Raw genomic sequence first — 25,699 nt, 5'->3', positions numbered from 1 at the left:
TGCTCCTCGGGTCTCTCTCTCTCTCTCTCTCTCATACACACTCACTAACACACACACAGACTCACTCACTCTCTCTACACAACCCTGTCCCTCTTTCCAGCCGCATTCAACTGCCTTCTCGTCCTAATCCATCTCAACAATAGGCCTGAAAGTCTGTTTTTTCCTCCTTCTCTCTATCTGCACAATTTCTCTTGCACTTTCTTTCTTTTTTTTCGTCCTTCCCCCGAAACAGACACAAGCATAAGCATACACACACATACTGAGCGCACAACGTACACACAGACGAAATCTCTCACCACATGTTTCGCCATGTCCCTCCTGCTGTTTCCAATACATATAATTTCAAAGCTATCTCTTCCTACAACTGAGTGCCCTCTCTAGTTCCCGAAGAGGGCTGGGAGAGAAAGAGAGAGGGGGGAGAGAAAGAGAGGAGAGCTTGAGTTTGTGTGTATACTTGTCCAAAGTTTCCTGGAAAAAAATGCAAAATAGTAATTCTAAAAGTTTTGTACAGGGCCAAGCGTCTAAGCGCTGGCCCTACCACTGGGAGATGGCAGGTGTGCTCCCCAGCGGTGCCACAGCCATTCATGGCTGAAAGTCCTAAAGAACATGACGGGCCCTCCCTTTTCTCCTTCCCCTATCACTCAGTACTGTGCTAGTCAGTGGGCGAATCTGTTAGCTGAGGCATTCTTCTCCAAGTGTGTTCAGCTCTCCCAAGATGCTGCATATTAGCGGTTCAAAAAGAAAAACCTGGCTGGCTTCATGTGAATTGAAGGAAGCACATACTAGCCTTTACCCTCCCAGGAGTAACTGTCTAATGTCTAGGGAAGGATGTTGATTGCATTCAGCATCAAGAGCGTTAGTACGGTCAGGATGGTAGATGATCACCATCCCACCTTATCCCAAACTTCCCAAGTCATCCTAAAAGTATTGGACACCCACATTTATTTATACTTCAAATGCCTAAAATTAGAAACAGCTGCAGATAATATGAATAGCATTATTGACATCGTCATTGACATCTGGAACAATGTGATTTGGAAAAATGAATCCAAAGCTGAATTTGGACACAGTAACAGAGCACATGTTTGGTGTAAACCAGACACAGCATTAGAGCATTAATGAACCCAGGTCATGGTTTGGGGCTGCATTTCTGCAGTAGGGACTGGAGAGCTCTCCAACACAGAATCCACTAGGAATTTTTTATTGTATCAGAGGGTGCTTAAGGAAAATGTGAGACCATCTGTCTAAAAACTAAAGCTGAAAGCTCACACAGCTGAAAGAATTCTGCACGGAGGAGTAGGGAAAGACTTTCTCCCAGTTGATGTCAGAGACAGGTAGATCATTATAGGAAACGTCTAAGTGAAGTTATTTCAGCCAAGGGAGAAATACCAGCTAACAGGCCAGCTAATAGTGTCTGAACTTTTCCCTCACAAGAAAACTGCTTTTCTACTGGTTTAGTTATATTACCTCCATATTGTTTAAATGAAGATCAAATGTCCAGATATGCCACAAATATGGGGTGTCCTAACTTTTTCTCATGACTGTATATGTACAAACATAAATACATATGGGATATGACTCAACATCCTGAAATGCATAAACTCAATAGTATCAATAGTGTGTGTGTGTGTGTGTGTGTGTGTGTGTGTGTGTGTGTGTGTGTGTGTATGTGTGTGTGAGCACACACATCTACGCATCTCCTTCTACCTCCTCCAGCCTCTCGGTTGGAGGCTGGTTAAGACCACACTGCGCTTGCCAAAACCGATCCTACCGCAGCCTTTGAAAAGCTTCATTAATATTGTTTGGATAGAGTCGCGTTAATTAGGTCTGGGCTCAGGCTCTGTAATAAGGCGGCTCTAGAAAAGCGCTAGGCCTCTCTCCCAGCGCCAATGAGATGCAGCGGCACACTTTCAGCCTGTGCGCCGGCGTAATTAGAGGCGCCCTCCGCTCTCTTTTCAAGCTTCAGACACCGCTTCCCTGCATCCGCGACTGCACGGCATGGGGTCAGTATTACTGGTGGCTTGTTTTTTTTAGTTTGTTTGTTTGTTTTTTTTGTATTTTTTTATCTGGCCACGATTAGCACTGCTTCCCTTTTTGCACAGCAGGGGCACACTGGCAAAAACGAGGTCTCTTCAGTGACTTGCAAGTGAGCGGTGATATTTGCTTTCTGTGGCACAGATGCCTCCGGAAGCACTGCAAGGAGGAGAAGTGGACAGACTCTGCTAATGAAATAGATGTGCATGACGGAGGGCCGGGGGGATGAAAGACACTTTTGGCATGACAAATAAGAAGGGCATATGTAATGGTGTTTAGACCTGGAGTAGTCTTAGGCCCAGTTAGACTGCTAGACAAGGCTGACTACCCTGCCTTGTGTATGGCCTATTCTTTTTTTTCCACTGTTATTATCCAGTGGATTTTGTTAATTAGTTGTCCATGGTCAACTAACCATAGATTAGAGTGCTTGTACAGCCAACAGTAAAAACATCATGTGGCACATGAACAAGAAAAATATTAATTTTTATAATGTCAGCACATATTTAAATTACTGTGATGTTCAGTAATATCAATTATCAATCCAAATTACCATGCCTTATCAAAATAAGTGAGCCTTCTCGTCAGACTAAATGTACCATCACTCTCTGGTGACAGCCAGAAACTTGCACTGGCTTGCAATAAATACACATGGGTGTTATAGCTGAGCAAGTCATTAAAACATCTTAGCCAATTCTGCAGACAGAATCACAGCTATATGCTGCTATACTCTATATGGAAAAAAAGTATTTGGACACATGTCTTCATTTTTGAATTGAGGTGTTTCATTCAGTTCTATTGCCACAAGTGAATCATGTCAAGCACATAGCCATGCAGGCTGCCTTTGCAAACATTAGTGAAAGAAAGGGTGGTTCTAAAGAATTCACTGAATTCCAGCGTGGTTCTGTAATAGGAGCCACTGTTGATGGAATTCCTTCCCACCTAGATATTCCATCTACTTTGAGTGGTATTTAAAAGTGAAAGAGTTTAGGACCCACATCAAGTCAGCCAGGGACAGACCACTAAATGTTACAAAGTGGGGTTGCTGAGTGCTGAGACACATAGTGCATAAAAGTCAACAACGCTTTGCTGACTTAAGGTGCCAGAGGTGGTTGCTATGCTAAATGTTTAATTGCTAAGACTTTTCCTATGGTACAGCTGTTGACTGCTAAGGTGTTGCTAGGTGGTTGGTAAGGTGTTGCTATACTTTAAATGTTGGTTGCTATGGCTGTGCTAAGTGGTTGCTAGGGGGTTGCTAAGGTGTCGTTATGTTTTATGCTAATACTTTACCTAAATGTTGGGAGTACAAACATTTGGCTAAAATGTGGGGATCCAATATATTTGCCCAATAGATGGTTGGTCTAAAATCTCCTCCATGCACAGACAGTACTGGAGAGCAATGGAGGAAAAGGACGTCTGGTGTGGGAAGAGCTGCCCATTGTAACGTCAATTCTGAACATTCTACCATTTTTATATGGAGGAAAAATGTACAATGTAAAAATGTTACAAAAAATGTTACTTGAGGAAAAGTTTATAGACACATTATGATGCATTCCTAAGGGGGTGTTTTGGACGTTTACTGCACAAGTACTACTGTTCTTACTATTGCATAAAAGCTGTATCCAAGCACACTATTCCACATCAGGACAGACAACGTATTATTGATATCTCGAGAAGTAAGAAAACAAAAAAGGCAAAAACCAGACCTACTACAATCACACTATTTACTGAAAAAGACATAATTCTCAGTTGTGCTGGTCAGATAGATGCGGTGACAGTGACAGACTGCAATTCACTACAGGCAGTGCAGGGGCCGATATGGCTTCACTTGTCTTGATGCACAATAACATAACATAAGAAGCTAGTACGATAGTGGGGCTGTGACAGAGCAAAGTGATGTGAGAGGCATGACATAGATTAGCTGATAGAAAGTCAATAGATTAAGCGATTGCAACAAATTAGCATGTCTGCTAGGCTCAACCATTCCGGCTATAAAACCAGATAAGCTTATATCCCAAGCCATTCATTAGATTAAGGTAGTTGGGTCCCCTCTTTAATTACTCCTGCCCCCTTGCCTAATTAATCCTGCCGCAGGGCCCACTCCGACAGTTGGTGTGTGTGTGTTTTGTCTGCTCTGCTTTTGGTGCTCGTGCTGCCAGAGCAATCACCTGGATCACACGGGGGATATCAGGGATATGGAGGTTCATGTTAGCAGTTCCAGGCTGATTCATTAGTCAGCTCTGGAAGATCTAGATTCAGTACTGTGGCCTGGGGCCTCCTGAGCTCATATCAGTCCAACATCACCACAGGGGAGGCGCAAGAGCTTAGCAACAGCAGGCCACCCATGAAATTATATCAACATCCCCCCCCCACCCTTGTAATTACATTTAGTTAAATGGGTAAGCAAAACGTGGGTGTGATGTAATTAAGGGGTAATTGGCATATTAGCCAGGTTCAATTACAACCGCAACTCGAGAGAGAGAGAGAGAGATGGGAGTCCGTTGAAGGAGTGCGTTATGACTTTGCGTGCTGTTAGGCGCAACTTCAGCATGCCTGTGCATCGATGTGCAAAAAAATATGAAGGCAGTGCTTGTTGAACTGTGAAAGTCAGCTTGGGCACTACAACTAGAGGAAATAACAACAAAAAAAACCCACAAAGAAAGAAAGACGAGCTATTCTGGTCTACAGGCCAAAAAAGAGGGCATGGATGGACTCCTATGTGGAAAAAAAAAAAACAACAGGCAGTAAAAGGGCAGCCATGCAAACAAACAAGCACACACAGAAAGCGCAAAATGGCTTTTTGCCATAAACACTCCTCTGTGGGTTTGTGTATGTGAGAGACAGAGGGAGAGAGAGAAAGAGAAAGACAGAGATTCTTCTCAGAAAGGCTCTTGAAAAATGCTTTCACTCAGTCGCTAGCTAGCAGTGTTTCGGGGATCGTGCCACTTATTCTGCCAACATCCACTTAGTGTCAGCCAAGATTGTTATTTGCGCATCACCATAAAACCATTTTCAACACCCGGAGCCTATCAAGCAAAACGAGTGCTGCATGGAGGACTGTTACTGGTGTTCCTGTGGACACAACAATTTAGCAAAACACTGGCAATCTGCTAAAATACAAAAGTGTCTGTTTGTGTGTTGCTATGAATAGAAAGGAGACAAGCATGGCACATGTTTAAAAAAAAAAAAAAGTCAAGATATGTCCTTTCTCAGTGTTCAACTTCCACTGTCATTTCAATTAACTCATCGTTTCTCTGTCAAACTAAAGCTGCTAATGTTTGAGGGCTAAACGCTAATTCATGGCAGATAATTCAAAGTCGCTAACTGACTGTTTGCAAAGACACCAACAAATCTCCTCTGAACAAACCTGGTGTTGGGAGTAAATTAGACTGCATTATAAGAATAACAGACTTATGAAAATTGGATTGTCAGCCATCCAAATGTCATCAAGTTCCTTCCTTTACCGCCTGTTATACCTCTCAAATGAACCAAATGAGATCCATGCTTTTAGTTTGTTGGCTGTCAGTTTGAACTCAGCAGGATTATTTACATCAGCTTCAGCTTTGGCCAACCCACACCTTGCATTGTTCGCCCTCCGCTTCCATCTCATCCTGACAATAAGGGCTAACAATAAATTCTACAGTAAATACCACAGCAAATTCTGCACTTTCTGTGGGGTACATCACACTTTTGTAAATAGTCAGATGCACCAGGCGGCCGTCCAAATAGCGCAGCCACCCAGTCAGATGTACCTCAAATTTGTAGGTCCTTGCAAACCTTTAAATCCTTGACAACTTTCCAAGTGAAATAATCATCAGCTACCCAGAATCAGGACATGTGAAACTAAAGAGTTATTAGGCTACAGGTCTACATTATTCCGTTCTTCTAAATAAATTAATTAATTAATTAATGCATGAAGAAAAATGCATTTTAACATGATAGGTTTCCATAGCAGCTCTGAAATAAAGTAATGCCATTATTTCTTTTTCCAAACAAAGCTCATTAAACATTAAATATCCTCCTTATAAATATAAAGGCACTGTTCCCAAATTTCTCCAATATTTATCCTAATATTCTACACATATCATTAATGCTGTAGTTCCCTCTAGCACTACCCAAGCTCCCGACACTAACAGGGTAAATACTCCTCAGATACATGGCAAGGCAGCCACTGGCTCTTTTCAAAGTGCTATCAATGTGCCATTGCCAGGCAGCCAACACACTCAGAGAAAAGCGCTGGGTCCCCAGCTCCACTGCACCAGCTAACAGACGCCTGTGCCGTCCAACAACGCGTAAGAGTGATGAGGGGAGAGAGAGTGCCATCTACTACCACCCGGAGACAGCACGGCCAATTGTGCTCTCTCTGACTCAGGCCGCTGATGGCAAAGAATCATGGCTTGGGATTGAGGTTAGGGTTGGGGTTAGGTGTAGAGACACATTCCGTAGAGAGTCATTTACATTCAACCTAGAGTTCAGTTACATGTAATAGAATATTAGTTGAATGTCAGGTGAGCATCTATGAGGCATCTATAATAAACAAAGTAAAGTGATAATTATTTAAACATAATGTTAATGATATGACAAAAATAATACAGAATAATAATACGTTTATAAAATTAATGTAAAAGAATGAAACTTTCTTCTGTCTGAAACAATCTCTTGTATGTACAATTCAGTGCAAGGGCTTTTGCCACCTGCTGACAGAAAAGAGAATCACAGATTTGAAAAGCAGGAAGTTGCACGCCTAATTACGAGACTAGCGACAATTTCACATCAACAGGAGTAAAACATACTTAGCTTAGACCACCCTCCTACTGGTGTGAAAAAGTAAGAATGCTAAGTGATTAAATTCACTATTTTAGAAAAAGTCATGAAAGGAAGTTGTCAGAGATCTGTATCTATATATGTATATATTTTTTATTTAAATTTTTTATAATATAAATAATTTGGACAGACCAAACATCTGAGTCTCTCTCTCTACACAGAATAGCAAAAGGGAGAGGGACAAGATAGAGAAGGGGGGGGGGGGCAAACAAGACTACAGTTACCATAGTTATACTCCTAAACCACAGTTCTCACAAAAGCACTCAAATCCAACAACTTACAGCTTAATGTTTCTGGGTGCAATGTGCTCTTGTGAAATTACCTCATTCACCCGAAGTGTGTAGCGTGTATCTTCCATGTATTTTACAGTATAGTATTTTACTATTATACTGTAACAACACAGAACTATACAAAGTTTTCATTTTCAAGTTTGTCTGGATGCATTCGCCTTTTCCTGTCCACAATAATAACCAGTCTGTAATAACCACTTGTGTGGAGAAAGCTATTAAAGAGAGCAAAATGAGGACAGGGAGCAGAGAAAAAAAGAGTGGAAATTTGTGAGAGCTATTGAGGTTCGAGCCCCATTTACAGAACACAAAAGGCAAAAACACATCTGACTTGGTATGAATAGACCTTTAGGAGTTTTCTTCTCACCATCCAACAAACACATTCACTCATGATGAAGTCTGAACTGGTTGCTTTTCTTAGTATCCCTTTCAGACCCACATCTTTCTCACAGAGGAAGCTTGGACAGAAACATCTGTGGTTTTCTGAGATCTCTCAGACGTGAAAGATTTAAGTGCTGTTTTTCTGATTGGGACATTTGGTGGTCTACCAGGTCTTACATGGCGGCTTTTTTTTTTACCTTATTTTCCTTTGGTGTTCTCTTTCCGTATGCAAGTAGATTATCTAACAACTAAACTTCTCAGAAATATCACCTGCAAATGAGATCTACCATAGACATAACAAAACTGACTTGAAAGTAAATAAATGAAGCAAACAGGCCTTTACAGTACCGTATTATGCAAATGTAATTTCTCAAATTATGTAACTTTTAACACAGACCCTATGGCAACTCTATGGCCTGCACTAAAACAGCACTAGAGGGCATTTCAGTGTCAAATGTGGCAATACATGGCAAAGGTCTACAAAAAAGACAGAGGTAGTAGCAGTGTAAACCGAAAGGCTTCTGCCAGAGTTTTTTTTTTTTCGTCATGTCAACATGGCAATTGTCGTGTTTCACTTGAGCTGTTGGCTACACTGATTTCAGTGGTACTGCTCCGTTCCGCCCGTATCCGTAAGCTCTCAGAGAACGTGTATGAACACAAATGACAGAAGGCTCCATCCACATCTGTATCCGTATGTGAAATGGAGCATAAATGAGCCTTTATAACGTTTGCAAATGTGGCAGCTAGATAATTCAAAGTAGCAACAAGACGAGCCACCAGAATGGTTTATTGTACTTAGCCTGTGGGCACCAGAATAAGACATTCTGGTCAGCGGAAATGTGAACAGAGCCCCCCACAAGTTCACTGATTCATTCAGAATGCTTGCCGCTCAAACCATGCCCTAAACCCGACTCACAAATAGACTCAAAAAACTCTGATGCATTCTGAATACGGCTTCAGAGCCGGCCAACTGAATGGAAGACTGTGTCTGAGGGGTTCTTTTCTGCCTGTCTCTTTCCTTCTCTCTTCCACTCCTTTGCTATTTCTCCTGCACTGACCTAATACTCCATACCGTCACTGCATCAGTGGTCAAACAGTGAACAATGATGGATGCTTTGTTACACAAAGTGCTTCTAAACAATATACTACCCTTACTTCAACATGTTTCTTTAGCTTTGCCACTGCTATTTAACTGCATTTTGAAGTTTGTTTGCTTGTAATATATCTAAATGCATTACAGCAGTTCAGTCAGAATAAAATACTATTATGGCCAATCAAGGCATATAGCCAATCCCCATGAGATTCTAGTATGATGTTAGCGCTAAACTAATGGCAATGTACTTAAACCCATTCTAGATTACACACAGGCATTTAAATCATGTGAAAGACATTCAATGATTGAAGCTCATAAAAGACATTAACATATAGTGTTAAAGTTGCACAAAGCTGTCGCTACAGGTTGAATACTGGTTACACAACTGCTTAATTGACGTATGTAAGTAAAATTTCCAAATTGCTTACAGTGGTGCTTTTTTTTTAACTGGTTCCACCCATTGGAAATCAAAATGTAAGACATATTTTCTAACTCCCAGAAATTATTATGCCTAAAATGCCCTGAGGGTAGCCCACTGTTTTTATCACTTGCCACATTGTACAATGCACTATAAACAGAGCGCAGTAAAGCAGTCTCTCAGGTAGATAAGAAAGCAGTTTAGATGTTAATAGTATGGGATTATTTTACAGTGGAACCCCTTTTGCTACAAACTTTCAGCTGTTTGCAATAAACCAATCAAACAAGACCAATTTAAGTAGCTCAACATGACTAAAAGAACAATTGGTTTCTCTAAATTCAATACAAAATGCCCCTTTTAATGACGACTGCTGTTTCACAATAAATGAACCCCTTCATAACAAACGTCTTTAATACTTTGTAGAGCACACTTTTGCTGTTATGGTCTGCTGCAAATGAATAACCAGATGCCAACTTCTGGCAGTGTTCTCAAGGAATCTTAATCCCGTTCCTCATGGGCAATGACCTCCAGTTGACTAGTATTCTTGGGTTGGCACAGTGCAAACACGTTCTTTAAATCCCACCAAAGACTTTCCATGGGGTTCAAGTCAGGCAACTGTGATGGCAATTCCAGCATCTTCTAGGACTTCTTTTGAAACCAAGACTTGGTGGACTTTGAGATAAGCTTGGGATAATTGTTCTGTTGGAAGGCCCAATGACGCCCAGGCTTTAGCCTCCCTTACAGAAAGCATGAATAATTTCTGATACTGGATTGAATCTATCTTGCTCTCAACATGCTTAAGGTTTCCAGTGCCAGAGAAAGCAAAGCAGCCCCAGACCATCACCGAGCAACCATCATGCTTCACTCTAGGCAGAGTGAACATACCCATTGGTCACAAAAAGTTCAAGTATTGTTTCAGTGCTCCACAGAACAGAATTCCAAAACTTCTATGAAGTAATGAAACACAACTGGAATTTGTTTTTGCAGTATGTCTGGAGCAGAAAGAATAAATCATATGCTGAAAACAACATCCTGTCTACAGTATGAAGCATGATCGTGGCTCTGTTTTGATTCACAATGAGTAGAACCGTATTCACTATACAACCATCCCCGCCCTTTTACACCTGGACATGGATACACACACACACACACACACACACATATATATATACATATATACATATATAGAGGGATACTAAGGTCTCAATAAAGATTTGAGTCCTGCACCATGGGTCCCAGTGGGTCCCCCCCTTACTCCTTCCCAGTAGTTACGCCACTGGAAGGGTGGACATGAGCTTAATGGAGCGTCCTGCAGGCAGCCACTTAAACAGACAGCCACAAACTGAGGGCCTTGAGAAGCTTAGCAGCAGTGTGTCGCTCCAGCCAGAGTGTGTGATGGAGGGGAGGGCCATGTTAAGACAGCTTCAGAGAGCTGTCAACCAGGCACTTTACTGCTGGGGTGAGGAGACATGAGTGAGAGGAAGAAAAGGAAATCATGTAGCTGGTTTAATCTCTCGTGAAGTTCAATTCCACCACTCTCAGAACGCAAATAAGCATTTGCATTTATGAGGTAGTGTATGTAAATAGTGCCTTGCAAATGTATCAGCCTTCTTAAAAGTCATCAGATTCGCTTGGATTACAAATGGCACTTTGATATTTACTGTGGAGTCATCTTCTTTTGAAAAGATCGAACCTCAAAATTTTTTCAGTTAAAATGATATTAATGCAATTATTCATGTAGGAAAAATATTCTGTGACTAAAATACTAACTACCGTTTGCTATTAAAAAACACCTTTTCTGGATGAATTACAAGATAGGTACAACTGGTCAGACTGAGAATCTTTCAAGAGTCAACCAAATTATACAACACATATCTATATCCATACATTTCTAGTGATGCCTCTACCACTCAGGCACGACAAGGCCATCTCTCAAAACTGAACATCTGATCAAGAATCCACTGTGAGGCCAATATTCAGTTTGAAGGAGCTTCTAAGTCTCAGAATTCAGTGGCTGAGAATGGAATAAAGCACCAGTCAACGCTATAAAAAGCTCTGCATACAAGACTGGCTCAAAAGAAGCCATTACTGAAGAATACATTCATAAACATTCATAAACTCTCTGGAGTTTGCTAGAAAGAGTGACAGCTAAAATACTGGAGATGGTTTTAGGGTTAGACGTATAAAAAAAGTGTAAAATCTTCTGTCCAAAATTCAAACTTAACACTGCTCAAACCTAACACTGCTCATTCCCCAACAAACAGCTGTCAGGTCCGCGTCGCCGCGCCCACCCCGAGGGCGGTCCCGAGCCGCAGACCACAGGCTTCATGTTCAAGGACTTTTATGTTGACACCTGTTTACAGACTGCCCCATGTTTGTTCCCGTTATTAGTTCTGATTTGGGTCACCTGAGAGCTGGGGTACAAAAGGGGCGCAAACACTAAGGTCTGGGCCGAGAATTACTCTTGCGACGCCAAGCGTTATGTTGGCCTCACGTTCATGAGACTTCTAGGAGAGTCTATGGGTTTCGGTAGTTTATGCTCTATCGGAGCTGTTTCACGTTCAGAAGGAGTTCGCTGTCTGGTTCACCGGTTGGTCGCCAGTGAGATTCGCCGTCCGGTTCCTTTGCACTCTAGTCACGTAAGTTTATCAGCGCCTGACGAGCGCGGTTTGGGTTCCTGTATCTGGCTCCCCCCCTCTGTTAGGGTGGCCCAGCCTCGCTTTGCTCCCTGGCTGCCTACCAGCCTCAGGTGGCGTTCAGGTTTTGCCCGCATTAGTTTGTCACGTTTGTCTTGTTTATCCCTCTCTGTTATTGCTGCACTCTTGTGTTTTCCCCTTGTTAATTTGAACATAAAATAAAACCTTATCATGCATCGCACCGTGCCTGCGAGTGTTCACCTGTCCATGTCTAGCTTAGCCAGCATGACAACAGCATCCTAATAGTGAAGTATGGGGGTGTTATGGGGACGACTGGGGCTGCGCTTTTTTTAATTTTTTAATTTTTTTATAGAAAAATAAATGAACGCAGCCAAACACAGGAAGCAAATCTGCCAGGAAAACGTAAACCCCTATTCGGACGGAATTAGTTTTACATGGGGATGTGGAGTAATGTAATTTTACTACAGGACGTCTGTAAAACTTATGAGCAATTTATACAGCATGAGAAAGCTCTGCATAAATGACTGATATGGGAGTGGTTATTCGATTTACACACTGCTGTCACCTCCAAAAAAGCTTCCTGTGACCATTGATGAAGTATAAGACGATGATGACCAGTCGTGTAACCCACTTATAGTAATAATACATTTTTTGTTTGAAAATTAGCAGCTACATGTTCATAACAAATATGTAGGCTAAATGCTACACTACACAATGACCTAGCTAAAGCTGCCAGAACATTGTGCCTCTGAGGATTTACCTTCTGGATAGGGTTAAAACCCTAAAAAAGCTAAAAAAAAAGCTAAAATTTCCACAAAAAGTGGTTCCTAGAAATCTGGTACTAGAGGGCCGAATGCCCTAAAAACACTGACTGGAACAAGCTAAGTCATTAGTATCCCAGATCAATGACTTTTAATGACTTTTAAAGGGGTTGAACAGTTTTGCAAGGCACTGTATATATCAATGCGGTAGAGATTAGACCTTCATCTATCAGCATTCTCGGTGGAGTTCAAGAATGGTCAACCACTTCATTGGCCTTACTTTATGATGCTGCAGTTCAATACGCCCTGTCCCTAAGATTAAAACATATTAAAGCAAGGTTTATGTGATGATAAGGCCAAAATAAAACACACCTGCTCTTTGGGTTATCAGCAGACATGACAAAAATAGAAAAAAAAAGACTCATAGCCTTGTAAATCAGATAGCAGAACTGCTCCAGAAGGAATTTGAGTTTTATCTCTGCATATTTCACAATGCGCAAAAGGTAAAAGAAAAAAAAGAAGTGTCAGGCTTGGTATTTTGGCATTCTAAACACGGCCCCTGTCCACTCGGTGCAAAAAAGGTCAGACAGAAGAATGTCATAGAAATTGTCTTTCTTCTGGTGAACTTGTGAATCCGCCGGTAGGAGAAAAATGGTCCATCCACGGTAGCATCAGACGTTTCATTTAGAGCCTGTCAGTCAGTGCGCTCTTCAAAACATCTTAGCAATTGAAAGCATTATGTCTCAGAATGACAAGTCATCCAAGTGTGTGAAGACTCAAAAGAGGCAAGAAATGAGGACTCACTCTGTGCTATCTTGGCCAGATGAAGGCGGTTGACCCAGGAGATCTTGCTGAGAGGACTTGGAGTGTTGAACACCACCATGAAGCTGACTGGACGACCGGACCTGTACCAAAACAAACACAGGCATATTATAGTTATACACGATACGGCTGTGTATCGGTAAAAACCTGGTAATTTGTTACATATCAAGACACAGGGATTGATTCAAAATTTTGAAATATATTGAGATTTGTAAGAAATTTTAGGAAAATCGCCATAAAATAGAGTGGAGTAATGCTCTCTTCCCTCAACACTTCAAAAGCGATGTTGGCTAGCACATGCGCCTGCTGGCTGGTGCGGTGGAGCTAGGGACCCAGTCCTTTCCTCCAATGCCGCATAGGCAGCAGTTCGAAAAGTTCGGAAATGTGGTCGCAGGCTTTGTATGTATCATTGGAGAGCTGTGTTAAGTCTCGCTGATCTTGATCTCAAGGCCCCACAAGAATCTGGACTACAGGCCAAGTCTGGGTTACCCAACTGTACACTTTCTTATTAACATAAAACAATCATTATCAATTTATACCCTAAGTTACACCTAGCTGGTCATTTCATAAGATTTTTAAAAGAACGGTTTGGACAGTAACCCTCCTAGTGTCAAAAGCACTGCTAGTGCTAGGGGGAGTTACGAACAGGTGGGTTCATTGGCATTGCTAAATAAAACAGCAAAAGTTAGCAGTAGATGCAATTTGAATACATGCACTATTGTAGGTCTATTAAACAGGGTAGTATTCATCAGGCACAGTGTCGTTTGCGGGCTTCGAGAGGTCCATACTACATCGAGAATCGAGCCATTAGAGGTCTAGCAGTCAAACCACCAGTGAAAGAATAGGGCAATGGTCACCAAACCTCCTCCTGGAGACGTACCTCCTCCTTTACACAGATTTTAACAGCAACCCAAATCTCACCCACTTCATTCAGTTAAGCAAGCACTTCTGAGGCAGTGAGGTAATTTAATAATGTTGGTTTATGCAGATTTAATAACAAATTCAATTTTGTGTCAAGCAAGACATCCTGGGGGGTTGTTCGTAATGAATGGTCAAATTTAATGTCACGCCAGATGTTTCAGTGGTGGAGTCAGATTCTCAAAAAACACATGAGAGTCTCATGGAGGGGGAAAGTGTGAATATCTCTGGGCTAGACGACTGCTGACAGAAATTGTGCATCAACAGATGGGCTTAAAGGTACAAGGTAGTCGTTTCCAATCAAGTAGCCAGTAAGTGTATAAGCAATGCCGTGGCCACTGCAGCTGTAGAAAAGACCAGCCAATAACACTCAGTCCTGAGCTTAATTAAAGAAGATAGGGGTATCTTCAATCAATGTCGGATGGGTATGGTCCTGCTTGGCTGCGCTGGAATTTCCAGGTCCCTCTCTGTTCCTGCCAGACATCTTCGTGACAGTAATTAAAGATTTAACTCGCACTGATCTTGATCTTAAGGCCCCACACGAATCTGGACTGCAGGCCCAGTCTGGGCTACCCCACTCTACAATTTATTATTAATATAAAACAATCATTATCAGTAAGTGTGTCATGAAAATTGAGCCAAGGGCCAATTTATACCCCCAGTTACACTGAGCTGGTCATTTCATAAGATTTTTAAAGGAACGGTTTGGACAGTGAAAAATATCATTTACACAGTTTTCTACCGACTCCTTGCATAGATGATCATCACATGTAAATAAATCGCAGGTGCATTCCATTGTGTACTAATTACAAATACTAGCTAGTTTCTGTGTCAAAAAAACACACAATATCACTGACGCTGCATCGTTATCTGCCATTTATTCAATGGCGGCTAAAAAAACTTGCAGTGACATGTGTTGGCATAGCATTCCTTTATCACTTTCTGTTAGCAAAAAATGGGCTAGTATACTAATATTTTATGTACTAACCTGCCAAACTTGCACTATTGAAATAAGTACATGGCATACACCTTATAGTATTTGTGTGCAGTACGCAACTGGGATGCATCCAGCGTGCTTGTTAATGACAAGTGCTGCAAATGACAGCTGCAAATGACAAGACTCATTTTCAATAACTTTGTGTACAGATGTCTACAGGACATGGCAGAATGCTTAGTCCAAAATAAACAAAAAGGCAAACAAGAAATACCCTTCGTGGTCTGACCAGTTAATATTCCAACTTTAATCTATGCTTGGTGCAAATTATATATAAGTAAAACAGTTGTATAAGTAAAACATAAAACAGTCAAAACAACTGATTTAACTTTGGTTATATATATATATATATATATATATATATATATATATATATATATATATATATATAACCAAAGTTAAATCAGTTGTTTTGACTGTTTTACAATATTGCTTTAAACTTTGTAAAACAGTAAAAACAACTGATTAAACTTTGGTTGGGTGGGCTCTCCACAGTTCTGCAGTTTTGAATTCACCACATCTGATAAAATATCCTGTCTGATTCAACTGCAATCTCAGTCAAACTCCACTGCTAGGGAAAGCTAGCAAATCCAAAGGACTCGCTGTGGGGATTATTTTAAGTCCCAACTTGTTTAGGTTCTAAACTTAAAGCCAGAAACTTTGATCTTTGAACCTTTGATCAAAGCTGCTGGTACCAAGTAAATGTAATCCTGGCTTTGGCGTGACTGTTTTACTGAACTCTAATCACCTCATTTTCTAAAAATTTTGCCCGAATCAGCCACATCTTTGTGCCTATAAATCCACTTAACACTGAACTCCATTAAACCCTGTTGTGCTCTCCCTTGCTCTCATTTGTTGTCTTCCTGATTTGAACTCATTTCTTTGCTGTTTAGAGTTTTTTCTATGTCGTGTTTCATTTCTTTACTTTAAGCTGCATTATTTCCATCTTAACACGTTAACTAACTCCAAAACTCTATGTAATCAACCTCCTTCAGATAAATCATCACTGTAATTAATTCTTCTCTCCTAAATGGACTGGGGTGGGGGCACTCTTGTGCCTCATTAAATCCTCTATTTACCACAGTGCTTTACGCAACACCTCCTACGCAATTCACTACCAATGTCTTTAATGAATCATGTTCAACATGATCATATGTAGGAGCCGCCTCACACAATTGTCTGCCTTTTCAGAGACAATATGGACAACATGGCAGAGATTTATTACTGTTTATTACTAACATGGAGGACAGAGTACTGGAGGAAGCAGAGGTTGGAACTCTTCAGCAGAGGACAGATTAAATTTCACTTCCGCAGTGCCACTTGTACTGTACAATATATGGACTATTATTGTAAGTATTGGGACATTAATTTAGAGGGTTTTTTTCCAAAATTAAGGCTATTAATGAGAGTTTGTCCTGCTTTTGTGAAAGTAACTGTCTGTACAGTCCAGGGAATGATTTTTACTAGATATTGGATGGAGCACCATCATTCCAGAGAACAAAGCCTAGGGGGTCTGTAAATGTAAATTGTGATATCACAACCATGTTTAAATAGGGGGGGGGGTGTCGTAGTTACATATGGTCTATATAAACTATAAAGCAAACGATTAAAAAAACATAACAAAAAGAAAAACTGAAGAAAAAGAAGAACAATAAGATAAGATAGACAAGGTCCCACAACTACAGAGCCATGACAAATTACACTCTTCCTCTTGAATTTAATCGGAAATGGAGTAACGGAGTGAAGGTCATAGAGGACGCATCATAGCGGAGCGCTGACATGGGCCGGCGAGAAAAGGGCAGAGTGGAGAAGGAAGCTGAGCTTTTCCCAGTTAATCCTCACACTGAGCGAAGGAGTCGACCAGGTTAATGGTCTAGAACTCTGCTGTGGAGCCTGTTAGCGGAGTGAAACACCAATAAGTCTCCCCCTGCACCAACGAACACAGATAGAACTGGATGGCAGGAGGGTTTCCAGGAAAGTAATTAAGGGACATGTTCTAGTCTGTCTGACTCACCTCTATCTGACTTTGAAAAGCAACTTCACCTACGAATCATTTATCACTACAATGTATGCATTCAACATCCACTTTACTGGAAACTCCTACTGGGTAAGGCACAGTACCTGCATTTATTAGGCACATGCATTTATTGGTCACAGGTTATCTGTGTTACCACAGGAGTAAGCTGGGTATTAAAAATCCAATGTTACAAATGAAAACTAATTCTGGGAGTACAAAAAAATGTGTCATTCAATTTTCAAATTTAAGTGCTAAATAATTAGCCTCCCTAAGCCAATAAACAGGCTTCTTCCAAATTACTAGACAGTTCATTGGCTGTAGGCCTGAGCAATATCTAAAAACAAGAACACAGAACTGTGAATGACATTTCAGCAATGGGGAGTTTGGGGCCAAAATATCTGCTACTCCTTTAAAAAAAAGATTAGGATGTAGACCACATATTTACTAGTTTGTAGAGGTAAAGGGCCCAGCTAATGCAGTGGTAGCAACGCTGAGCTGGCCTGCTATCGCTTTGACACACATTAATTCCTCAGTTCTTATGTTCAGAAAAGCTCTATTGACGTGTTTTAGGTATGTATGATGTTTTTCATCATTATATGGAAGGAACTGTGGAATTCAGCTATAGATGCCTGTGAGATGTATTACATTTGATCATTTTGGACTTTGTAAACATTCAAGGTATGGAAATGGTAATGGAATGCTGAGAATTCTCCATGGACAGTATATCAAACACTTGAAAAGCCCCAATAATGTCATAGCTTTTTGGTTTCCTTATATCCTCTTTAATAATGCCTTTAACCTTTGAATAACATTAACAAACTATGTACATACATGGAATATACACCGCACATTAAAGTAGATTACAGTAGTTAAAAAAAAAAAAACACAAAAAAACAACAACGCTTCCAACTTTGCATTATTCTAATGCTCCAGTAAAACAAACAAACAAATAAATAAATAATGTCTATACATATTACTGTAATTACACTTGGTCTCGTTTCTGATAAATATTTTATCCATTTACTCAAATGTTTGGAATGCATTCATTTTTATATTTACAGATTATCTTTTCCATTAGAGACATGTCTTTAGTTATTACTATCCAGTCATCCAGAGTTGGTCCTTCTAGTGGTAACCATTTCCTAGGCAATGCTTATTTGCTTTTTGTTTGTTTTAACAAAAATAGAAATAAAATATCACAGTCACTTTTGCGCAATTTTACAGGAGAAGGAAAAAAAATAGTTTTTAAAAAAGTATAAAGTTTTTAAGACAGTTTCTATTGGCCACCATGCCATTTTTATGCAGAAAAAATAGATACAGAATCTTAAGAAAATAAGACCTCTCCAACTGTTGGGGAAGGTTGCACATACATTTGTGTTGCATCACACTGTTTGTAGAAAAAAAAAATAGCTGAAAAAAGATGTTTTTTAAAGCAGGATAATAATTCTAAACCACAAAATCAACAACAGACAACCTCAAGAGGCCGAGCTGAAGGTTATGCCATTGCCCTCACGTTCCTCCGACCTAAACAACATCAAACATCTGTGGACATGTCTTAAAAAAGCAGTACATGCAGGATGGCGCAAAAACCTCACTGAACTACCAGCCGTATTCAAGGGTGATACAAGAACTGAAAGACTCTTAGCTGCTACAAAAAGCTTTTACAAGCTGTGATACTTGCCAAATAAGAGGGCACCACACAGGGTGCCCAATCTTTTGCTTTCTTATAGTGCTTGTCCACCTGACTGCATTCTTCACAGATTTTGTTTGAATTATTTGTTGTGTTTCTTTTTTCATAGACAATAGTGCTAAAATGACAAAACTAGAAAAGTACATTTCCTGAAGAAAACGCAGACTGGCTGCACAGCTTAAATGGGTCCCACTGCCGGGCAGTTGCTAAGATGTTGATAAAGTGGTTGCTATGGTATCCCAGGTGGTTTTTATAGTGTTGCTAGCTGGTTGCTATAGTGTTGCTAAGTGGTTTCTAGGAGGTTGCTATGGTCCAGCTAGATGGTTGCTATGGTGTTGCTAACTAAAAACTGAGAGGTGCAAAAATCTGTCAGAAAAATATAAAAATATGAAGGAGGAAACAGAATAATATAAATCGGATAACATCATAGTTGTTAGATTAGATTAGTTAGTTATTGAACTATAAAAGACCAACTGAATACCTCCGGACCTCCGCAAAGTGAAGCAACAGGGAGGAGTTTTGAATAAAGTGTGTGACATATTTTTTCAGTAGAATCTGTTGTCTCTCCCTGGCTAAAAAGCTCTGCCCTCTATCCAGCGCTCGTATGACAAGGCCCGTCTCTCAGTCAAGCACGTGTTCAGCACTTGTAAAAACACTCAGTCTCCATATCCAGCGGTGTGCCTACTAAAGAGGCTCTTTGAGCACTGAGCTCAGGGAGACGCAAGGCAATTCACATTCAGTCATCATTAGAAGGTAATTGACTGGAGAACAGTGTGCAGCCCGCATCAGCTACTGTCATAGCGGCAGCTTCGGCACGCTTTGTATTCACCCACAGCCCTGGGGGAAGAGACAGAGAGGGATACAAATGGGGAGAGAAAGAGAGTGCAACAGAGTGCAGACTCTGAGCGCAGGCTGGCCATTGAAACTGGGCGATGTAGACAGACCTGGCAGCCCAGACAGGAGCCACGCTGTGCTCTCATTGTGATTTTAAAGCGGGGATGGTGCTGTTCTTCCAAACAGAGTGACCCAAGTATGATTCACCTGAACTACTCGTGCTATGCCCACAAATGCATTGTTCCATAGCTACTGTTTGACTAGAACTACCAGACCCGAGCCAGACAAAATATCAGGTTTCAGGCCAGGTTTGGGCCTAATTCTTATGTACAACATCTGCTTTAGGTTCATTTTCAGAAGAGTGAATTTTCTCTTTCTCTTTCTTACTCACTCACTCACTAATTACAGGATATGATGTTAAAATCCATCATATTTTTTACGATATATATTACAAAATACTTTCTCATAATTACAATGACATTTAGGTCCTCCCAACTACAACACACCATTTTTTTAAAAACACATTCCGTTATAAATATTATATAAAACAATATCTCATAACATATCTCATATCTCATAACAAGGTACACCTTAGGTGGTCACTGAGACATGCTATTTTTTAATCCATTTTTGCCTCACTTTCATGCCCATGATAGACCTCTGGCTAGACATGCTTTACAGGAAAGATTCCATTTAACTTCATAAGAAATTGTAAGACTTGCTGAGCATCAATTTATTATAAATGTCATAGCTTTTATTATGTTTACGTTCATGTTAATTGTTTAAGGGATGTAACATTCCTGCCAACGTCTTTTATGTTTTATGATAGTATAGAAGCATACCGATACCAAGCTAAATAAATATAGATCTTCAGCATGTCATAAGTCATAGTTAGGAAATAAAATTCTTGCTCTTACAAGAAAATATATTGAGATAAAACATGTCATGTAGATCATCTTTTAACAGCAGCCACACCAGTGACTATGCTGGGGTAACATTTTTCTGACTGGGAAGGCATACCATACTACACCAGTAAGAGTAATTAGGTGAGACTTAAAGCTAACAACACCCGCTTTAAAAAGAGCTATACAAATAAATTTGATTTGATTTATAATTATAATTTATAATAATAATGGTTGTAGTTATTATAAGATATAATGACATGAACAATGTCATGTAATACCCATGGCATAGAACATCTCGTAATTTTGAGAAAATATGAGGAAAAAATATTATGACACTGTAATAAATGACAAATATCTCTATGAAATGGATCAGTGTTAAACTGTATGCTACAATGTAGGCTTAGAGGCTTAACTGGGACACCTGCTCTTTCATTGTTTCTTTTTTTTTTGTGGAGTAACTGTCTATACTGACCAGGGAGGGCTAATAGCTTCATGTTTATCTGCTCCAGAGAGTCCTATTCTATTGACAATACTTGTCTACAGGGGTAAGACCAGCTATGTGTGCATTTGCACATGTGTGTCAGCAATGGGTGCATCTTAAAGTAGCTGAATGCAGTCATTAGAAGTGATGTTCACTAACATTAGAACATACAGTGTACTTCCTCATAATAACAAGACATTCTATGCCATTAATAATGGTATTTGACATTTCACAACTCTCAATCTCAACTCTCAGACATTTTAACATAATAAGAACGTTCATAATTACGACATAAGATCTGGTGATAATGACATGCATAAATGCTTCTTTATTTTGCTTGCCAGCAATATGTCTCTGTAAAATAGAGAGATAGAGAGAGAAATCTAAAGAAGCTGACATAGAAAGTTCAGTTAAAACCACTCAGAGAAGGTGAGAGTTCAGACTGAGGTTCAAGATGTAGCTCTTTCCCTCCCACTGCTGCTGCTGAGCACAGCTGACATATTCTCCAAGCTCAGCAAAAAGACTTTTTAAGTTACAAAAAAAAAAAAAGGAAAAATAAAGCCCAGAATGGGAGGAAAAGAGGGCAAAGGGGTGGAAAGAAGCACAGAGAGTTCATTCCAAACTTAATTTGATGCTGTGTGAATACTAGCCACCTGTGCTGCTCCAAACAGTAAACAGCACATCGCTGGATTGCCAACGCCAGCTGATTGAAAGGTCGGACGGCAGTGGGGAACCACCAGGGCATTCAGGCCATCAGAGAAGGCCTAGTGATTGCCCAAGATAAAAACACATACACATAAAAACAACAACAACAAAAAAACATATTTATTTATGCCTGTATTTCATAGTTGATTTTTATGTGACCTTTTATGCTCCATGGAATCAACAGTTGTTCCAGACTTCATTCTTATATATTAGAAATGAATCAACTAGTTTGAATTGTTTTCTATGCTATTACTGAATAATAATCTTGGAATATGATACAAGTTCTAAACCTTTAGAGACTACTAGAGTCACCATACTTCTTTCTTGATTAAAAATCTCCAGACAGTCAAAGATACCACAAATGGTCTTGTCCTTTTTAGGTGGGTAAAAGTGCTGATAATTAGCATTCTCCGCCATGTGCACTGAGATGTCCAAAAACTGTTTGGGGGGGGGGGGGGGCACTATCTTAACAAAGTGCTCTGGGATGCTTGTGCTTCAAGTGCCTGTGCATAGCAGTTGTACTGCTGAGATAAGCAGTCTCCACTTTGCAAGTTTACAAAGCACCACACTGCTGGGTCTCTGCCCAAAATACACCCACAAAAATACACCCACAAATCAATGTTTTCAGTGGGCGTAGCCATATTTGCGACACGTCAACATACGTTATGCAAATTGAAGCATTTTCATAACTGATGACACCGACACCAGAAATGTCGCCCCAGCCCTAGTGTAAATCTAGTGTAAATTTTTAACCTCATGATTTGATTTGCCTGCAGAATGACTGATGAAAACAGGACCACAAACGTACTCTCTTCTACACCTGTAATGTGCACAAATGTGTTTGAGGAGTCTCTGAGCAGACATGAGTGCAGCAGCAGTGTCCCATGCCAGCACAGAGAAATGGAGAGCTGGGCACAGTGCTGATTTGTGGCAGGAGGTCAGCAATGAGTGCGACAGTAATGCAGAAAGACAGGACAGATGTTAGAGCGAGCACAAAACACTCATGTCATCTCCATGCTGATTGAAGGAGACAGCAGAGGCTCCCAAGAGCTAAGATTAAAGTGATAGTACAAAAAACATGTGCACAGTTTTTCCGCTCACAAAATGTAATCAATCAGTCAAGACATGTCAGGTCTCTAAAGTTGACTTCTTTAGTGTTGTGCTGAAGTTTCAAAGCTAATGCAGTGAGGAGGAAGCTAAAGCAATGGAACCCCACAGTGGTTTCTGACACTGTATGACACACAAACAAAAGTACAGTACATTGCTGAAAGTAGTAGGATCAGTCATACTGAAGCTTCAGTTTAGTTTATTATCAAGTATATCTGAGATTACCTAATGGAGAATTTCACAAATTTAGAAAAAAAAAATCTACATAATTTAATTTACAGTGGGTCTGATGTGTATGGTGTATTATAATCACCCATGGACTGCTTTACAGTGATGGTGATGGGAATCAGGAGAAGCAATGTCTACAATACAGCCATTTTATTTTCTATCCAAAAATGACCAGTGAACCCAAATGTGTCTTCTGCATTTTATATGTATTGTTGCGGATAGAAAAATAATGGTCATTTATCATCAAAAATAATGTTACAATGTAAATGTATGTTAAAAAAAAATCTTACCCCAAAATATCGCAAAACAATAACTGTGTTTCAAATTCTAGGCTGCAGCTGACGTAGGGTGGGTCCTCAGTAGGACTGTCCTATGAAAAAATTTGAGTAGCCTGTCTGTCACACAAATGAAACAATATTATACAAAAATCTCAACTTGTCACAAAATTTTGGCAACAAATCGCGTACACCCATACAAAATAACTGGTCGCTTGTTGCTCTGCTAGTCTAAACACCGTAAGGCATTAGGCACTGTATTAGTTATAATGGTCTGTGTGGGACTCTGTTTCTCTAAAATGGTGCGAATCCCTTTGTTTACACTGATTACGCAGAAATGTTGGAGAATTCACCTTTAATAAGTCAGTACAGTTTGGTGAGATTTATGCATGTAATTCTCACAATGCTAACTGGTGAGGTAAAAGCATATGTAACTTGTTACCTACTTTGTAATATATGGACAAATGCATCTGCACCCTTACAGCACCCTTTACAACAAAGCTCCATTAAACCTGAGAACATGTTCAATCAAAAGCAATTTCGGTACTTAGTACAAAAAGTACAAAAAGCCTTTGGTACACTATATGGACAAAAGTATTGCAACACATCTCTATCACTAAATCCTGGAATTTCATTCAGTCTCAATGCCAGGTGTATACAATCAAGCACCTAGCCATGCAGTTCGCTTTGACTGCTATGGCAGTCTACACTCATTTGAGAAAGAACGAGTCATTCTAAAGTGCACACTGAATTCCAGCATGAATTCCAGGATGGCACTATTATAACAAGTGAGTTGGTGAAATTTCTTCCCTCCTAGGTATTCCATCATCCACTGTGAGTGTTATTATTGAAAAAGAGTGAAAGCGTTAAGGAACCACAGCCACCAGGTGTCAGACCCCTTAAAGTTACAGAGCGGGGTTGGCGAGTGCTAAGGAGCATAGTGTACAAAAGTCCCCACCACATTGCTACGTAACTGTAGGTGTAATGTGTAGGTGTCCCAATACTTTTGTCCATATAGTGCATGTTATATAGTAAAGCAAAGAAAATCTCTTTTAATACTAATTATTTGTTATTCTACAAAGTTACTCAAAAACGATAGACTGATTGTTGGCTTTAAATTAGTAACACACGTGTCTTCAATCTTATAAATTCAGCCTATTTAAATGGAGAAAAGCAGTCACTTTGATGTGCGGTACCACTGTGTGCACCCCACTGAACACTGACCAGAAAAAGCAAAAAAGAAAGTTGTCTGAGGATATCAGAAAGAAAACTACAGACAAGTATGTTAAAAGTGAAGACTATACGACTACAATCTCCAAGCCGTTTACTGGGCCTCGTTCACTAATGTTCTTCAGAAAGGTCTTAATGAAAAGTCTATGTCAGATTGATGATGTGTTTTTAAAGCACAGAACCGTTGACAGCTATGCTCTTACAATGATCTCACTGCCCTCCTAACCTGAACTAATCCTAAAAAAGACTTTTATGACCTTGGTGAATGTCAGAAACATGCATATATGGGTTTGAAGAAGAAATCTCTTCTTAAGAACATTAGTGAATAAGGTCCAATGCTCCTGTGACTACAGATGCAAATATTGTTTAAGTTCAAGATCTATAAACCTGTAGCCAGGCTCCCTGGACACTGCCACGGGAGGAAAATTGACCCCAGATTGAACAGAAGGATAATGCGAATGTTAGACAAAGAAAAAGCCAAGGAAAACTTCCAAACAGATACAAGCAGAACTCCAAGGTCAAGGTATATCAGTGTCTGATAGCACCATCCATCGCTTTTTGAGCAACAGCAGGCTCCATGGAAGAGGACCCATGAGGACGCCACATAAAAAAGCCAGACTACAATTTGCTAAAATGCTTACTGACAAGCTACACCGCTTCTGAGGGAATGTCCTTTGGACAGATAAGACAAAGCTGGAGCTTTTTGGCATTTCACATCAGCTCTAGGTTAACACACGAAAACACAAAGACTGTAAAAGATGGAGGAGGCGGTTTCTGCATCTGGTGTGGAGTGCCTTGAATCTGAGCAGCGCACAACAAGACATTCTGTAATGAAACGTTCTGCTCAGTGACAAAAAGCTCTGTCTCAGTTGCAGAATATGGGTCCTCCAACAGGATAATAACCCAAAAGCTGAAAAAGCACTCAAGAATGGCTTGGCCTCAAAACATTATGTACAATTTAGAAAAGGCCTTCTATGAGCCCAGATCTGAATCCTATCTAACATCTATGAAAACAACTGAAGTCTGAAGTATAGAGAAGGC

General features: G+C 40.2%; 1 protein-coding gene across 3 annotated transcripts in view; it reads right to left on the bottom strand.

The window, feature by feature from the left end:
* The window catches only part of arhgef10la (Rho guanine nucleotide exchange factor (GEF) 10-like a), a 221,883-nt gene that overhangs the window by 83,549 nt on the left and 112,635 nt on the right, over positions 1 to 25,699 (bottom strand). For all 3 annotated transcript variants that reach the window (XM_072665387.1, XM_072665388.1, XM_072665389.1), the window contains one exon: positions 13,257 to 13,357. In XM_072665387.1, the coding sequence (XP_072521488.1) occupies positions 13,257 to 13,357 (101 nt within the window). The remainder of the gene's footprint in view (positions 1 to 13,256; positions 13,358 to 25,699) is intronic.

The sequence above is a fragment of the Salminus brasiliensis genome, chromosome 21 (genome assembly GCF_030463535.1).
Source record: "Salminus brasiliensis chromosome 21, fSalBra1.hap2, whole genome shotgun sequence".
Taxonomy (NCBI): Eukaryota; Metazoa; Chordata; class Actinopteri; order Characiformes; family Bryconidae; genus Salminus; species Salminus brasiliensis.
Note: the sequence above shows the minus strand (reverse complement) of the source record. Positions and strands in the feature narration are given on the sequence as shown.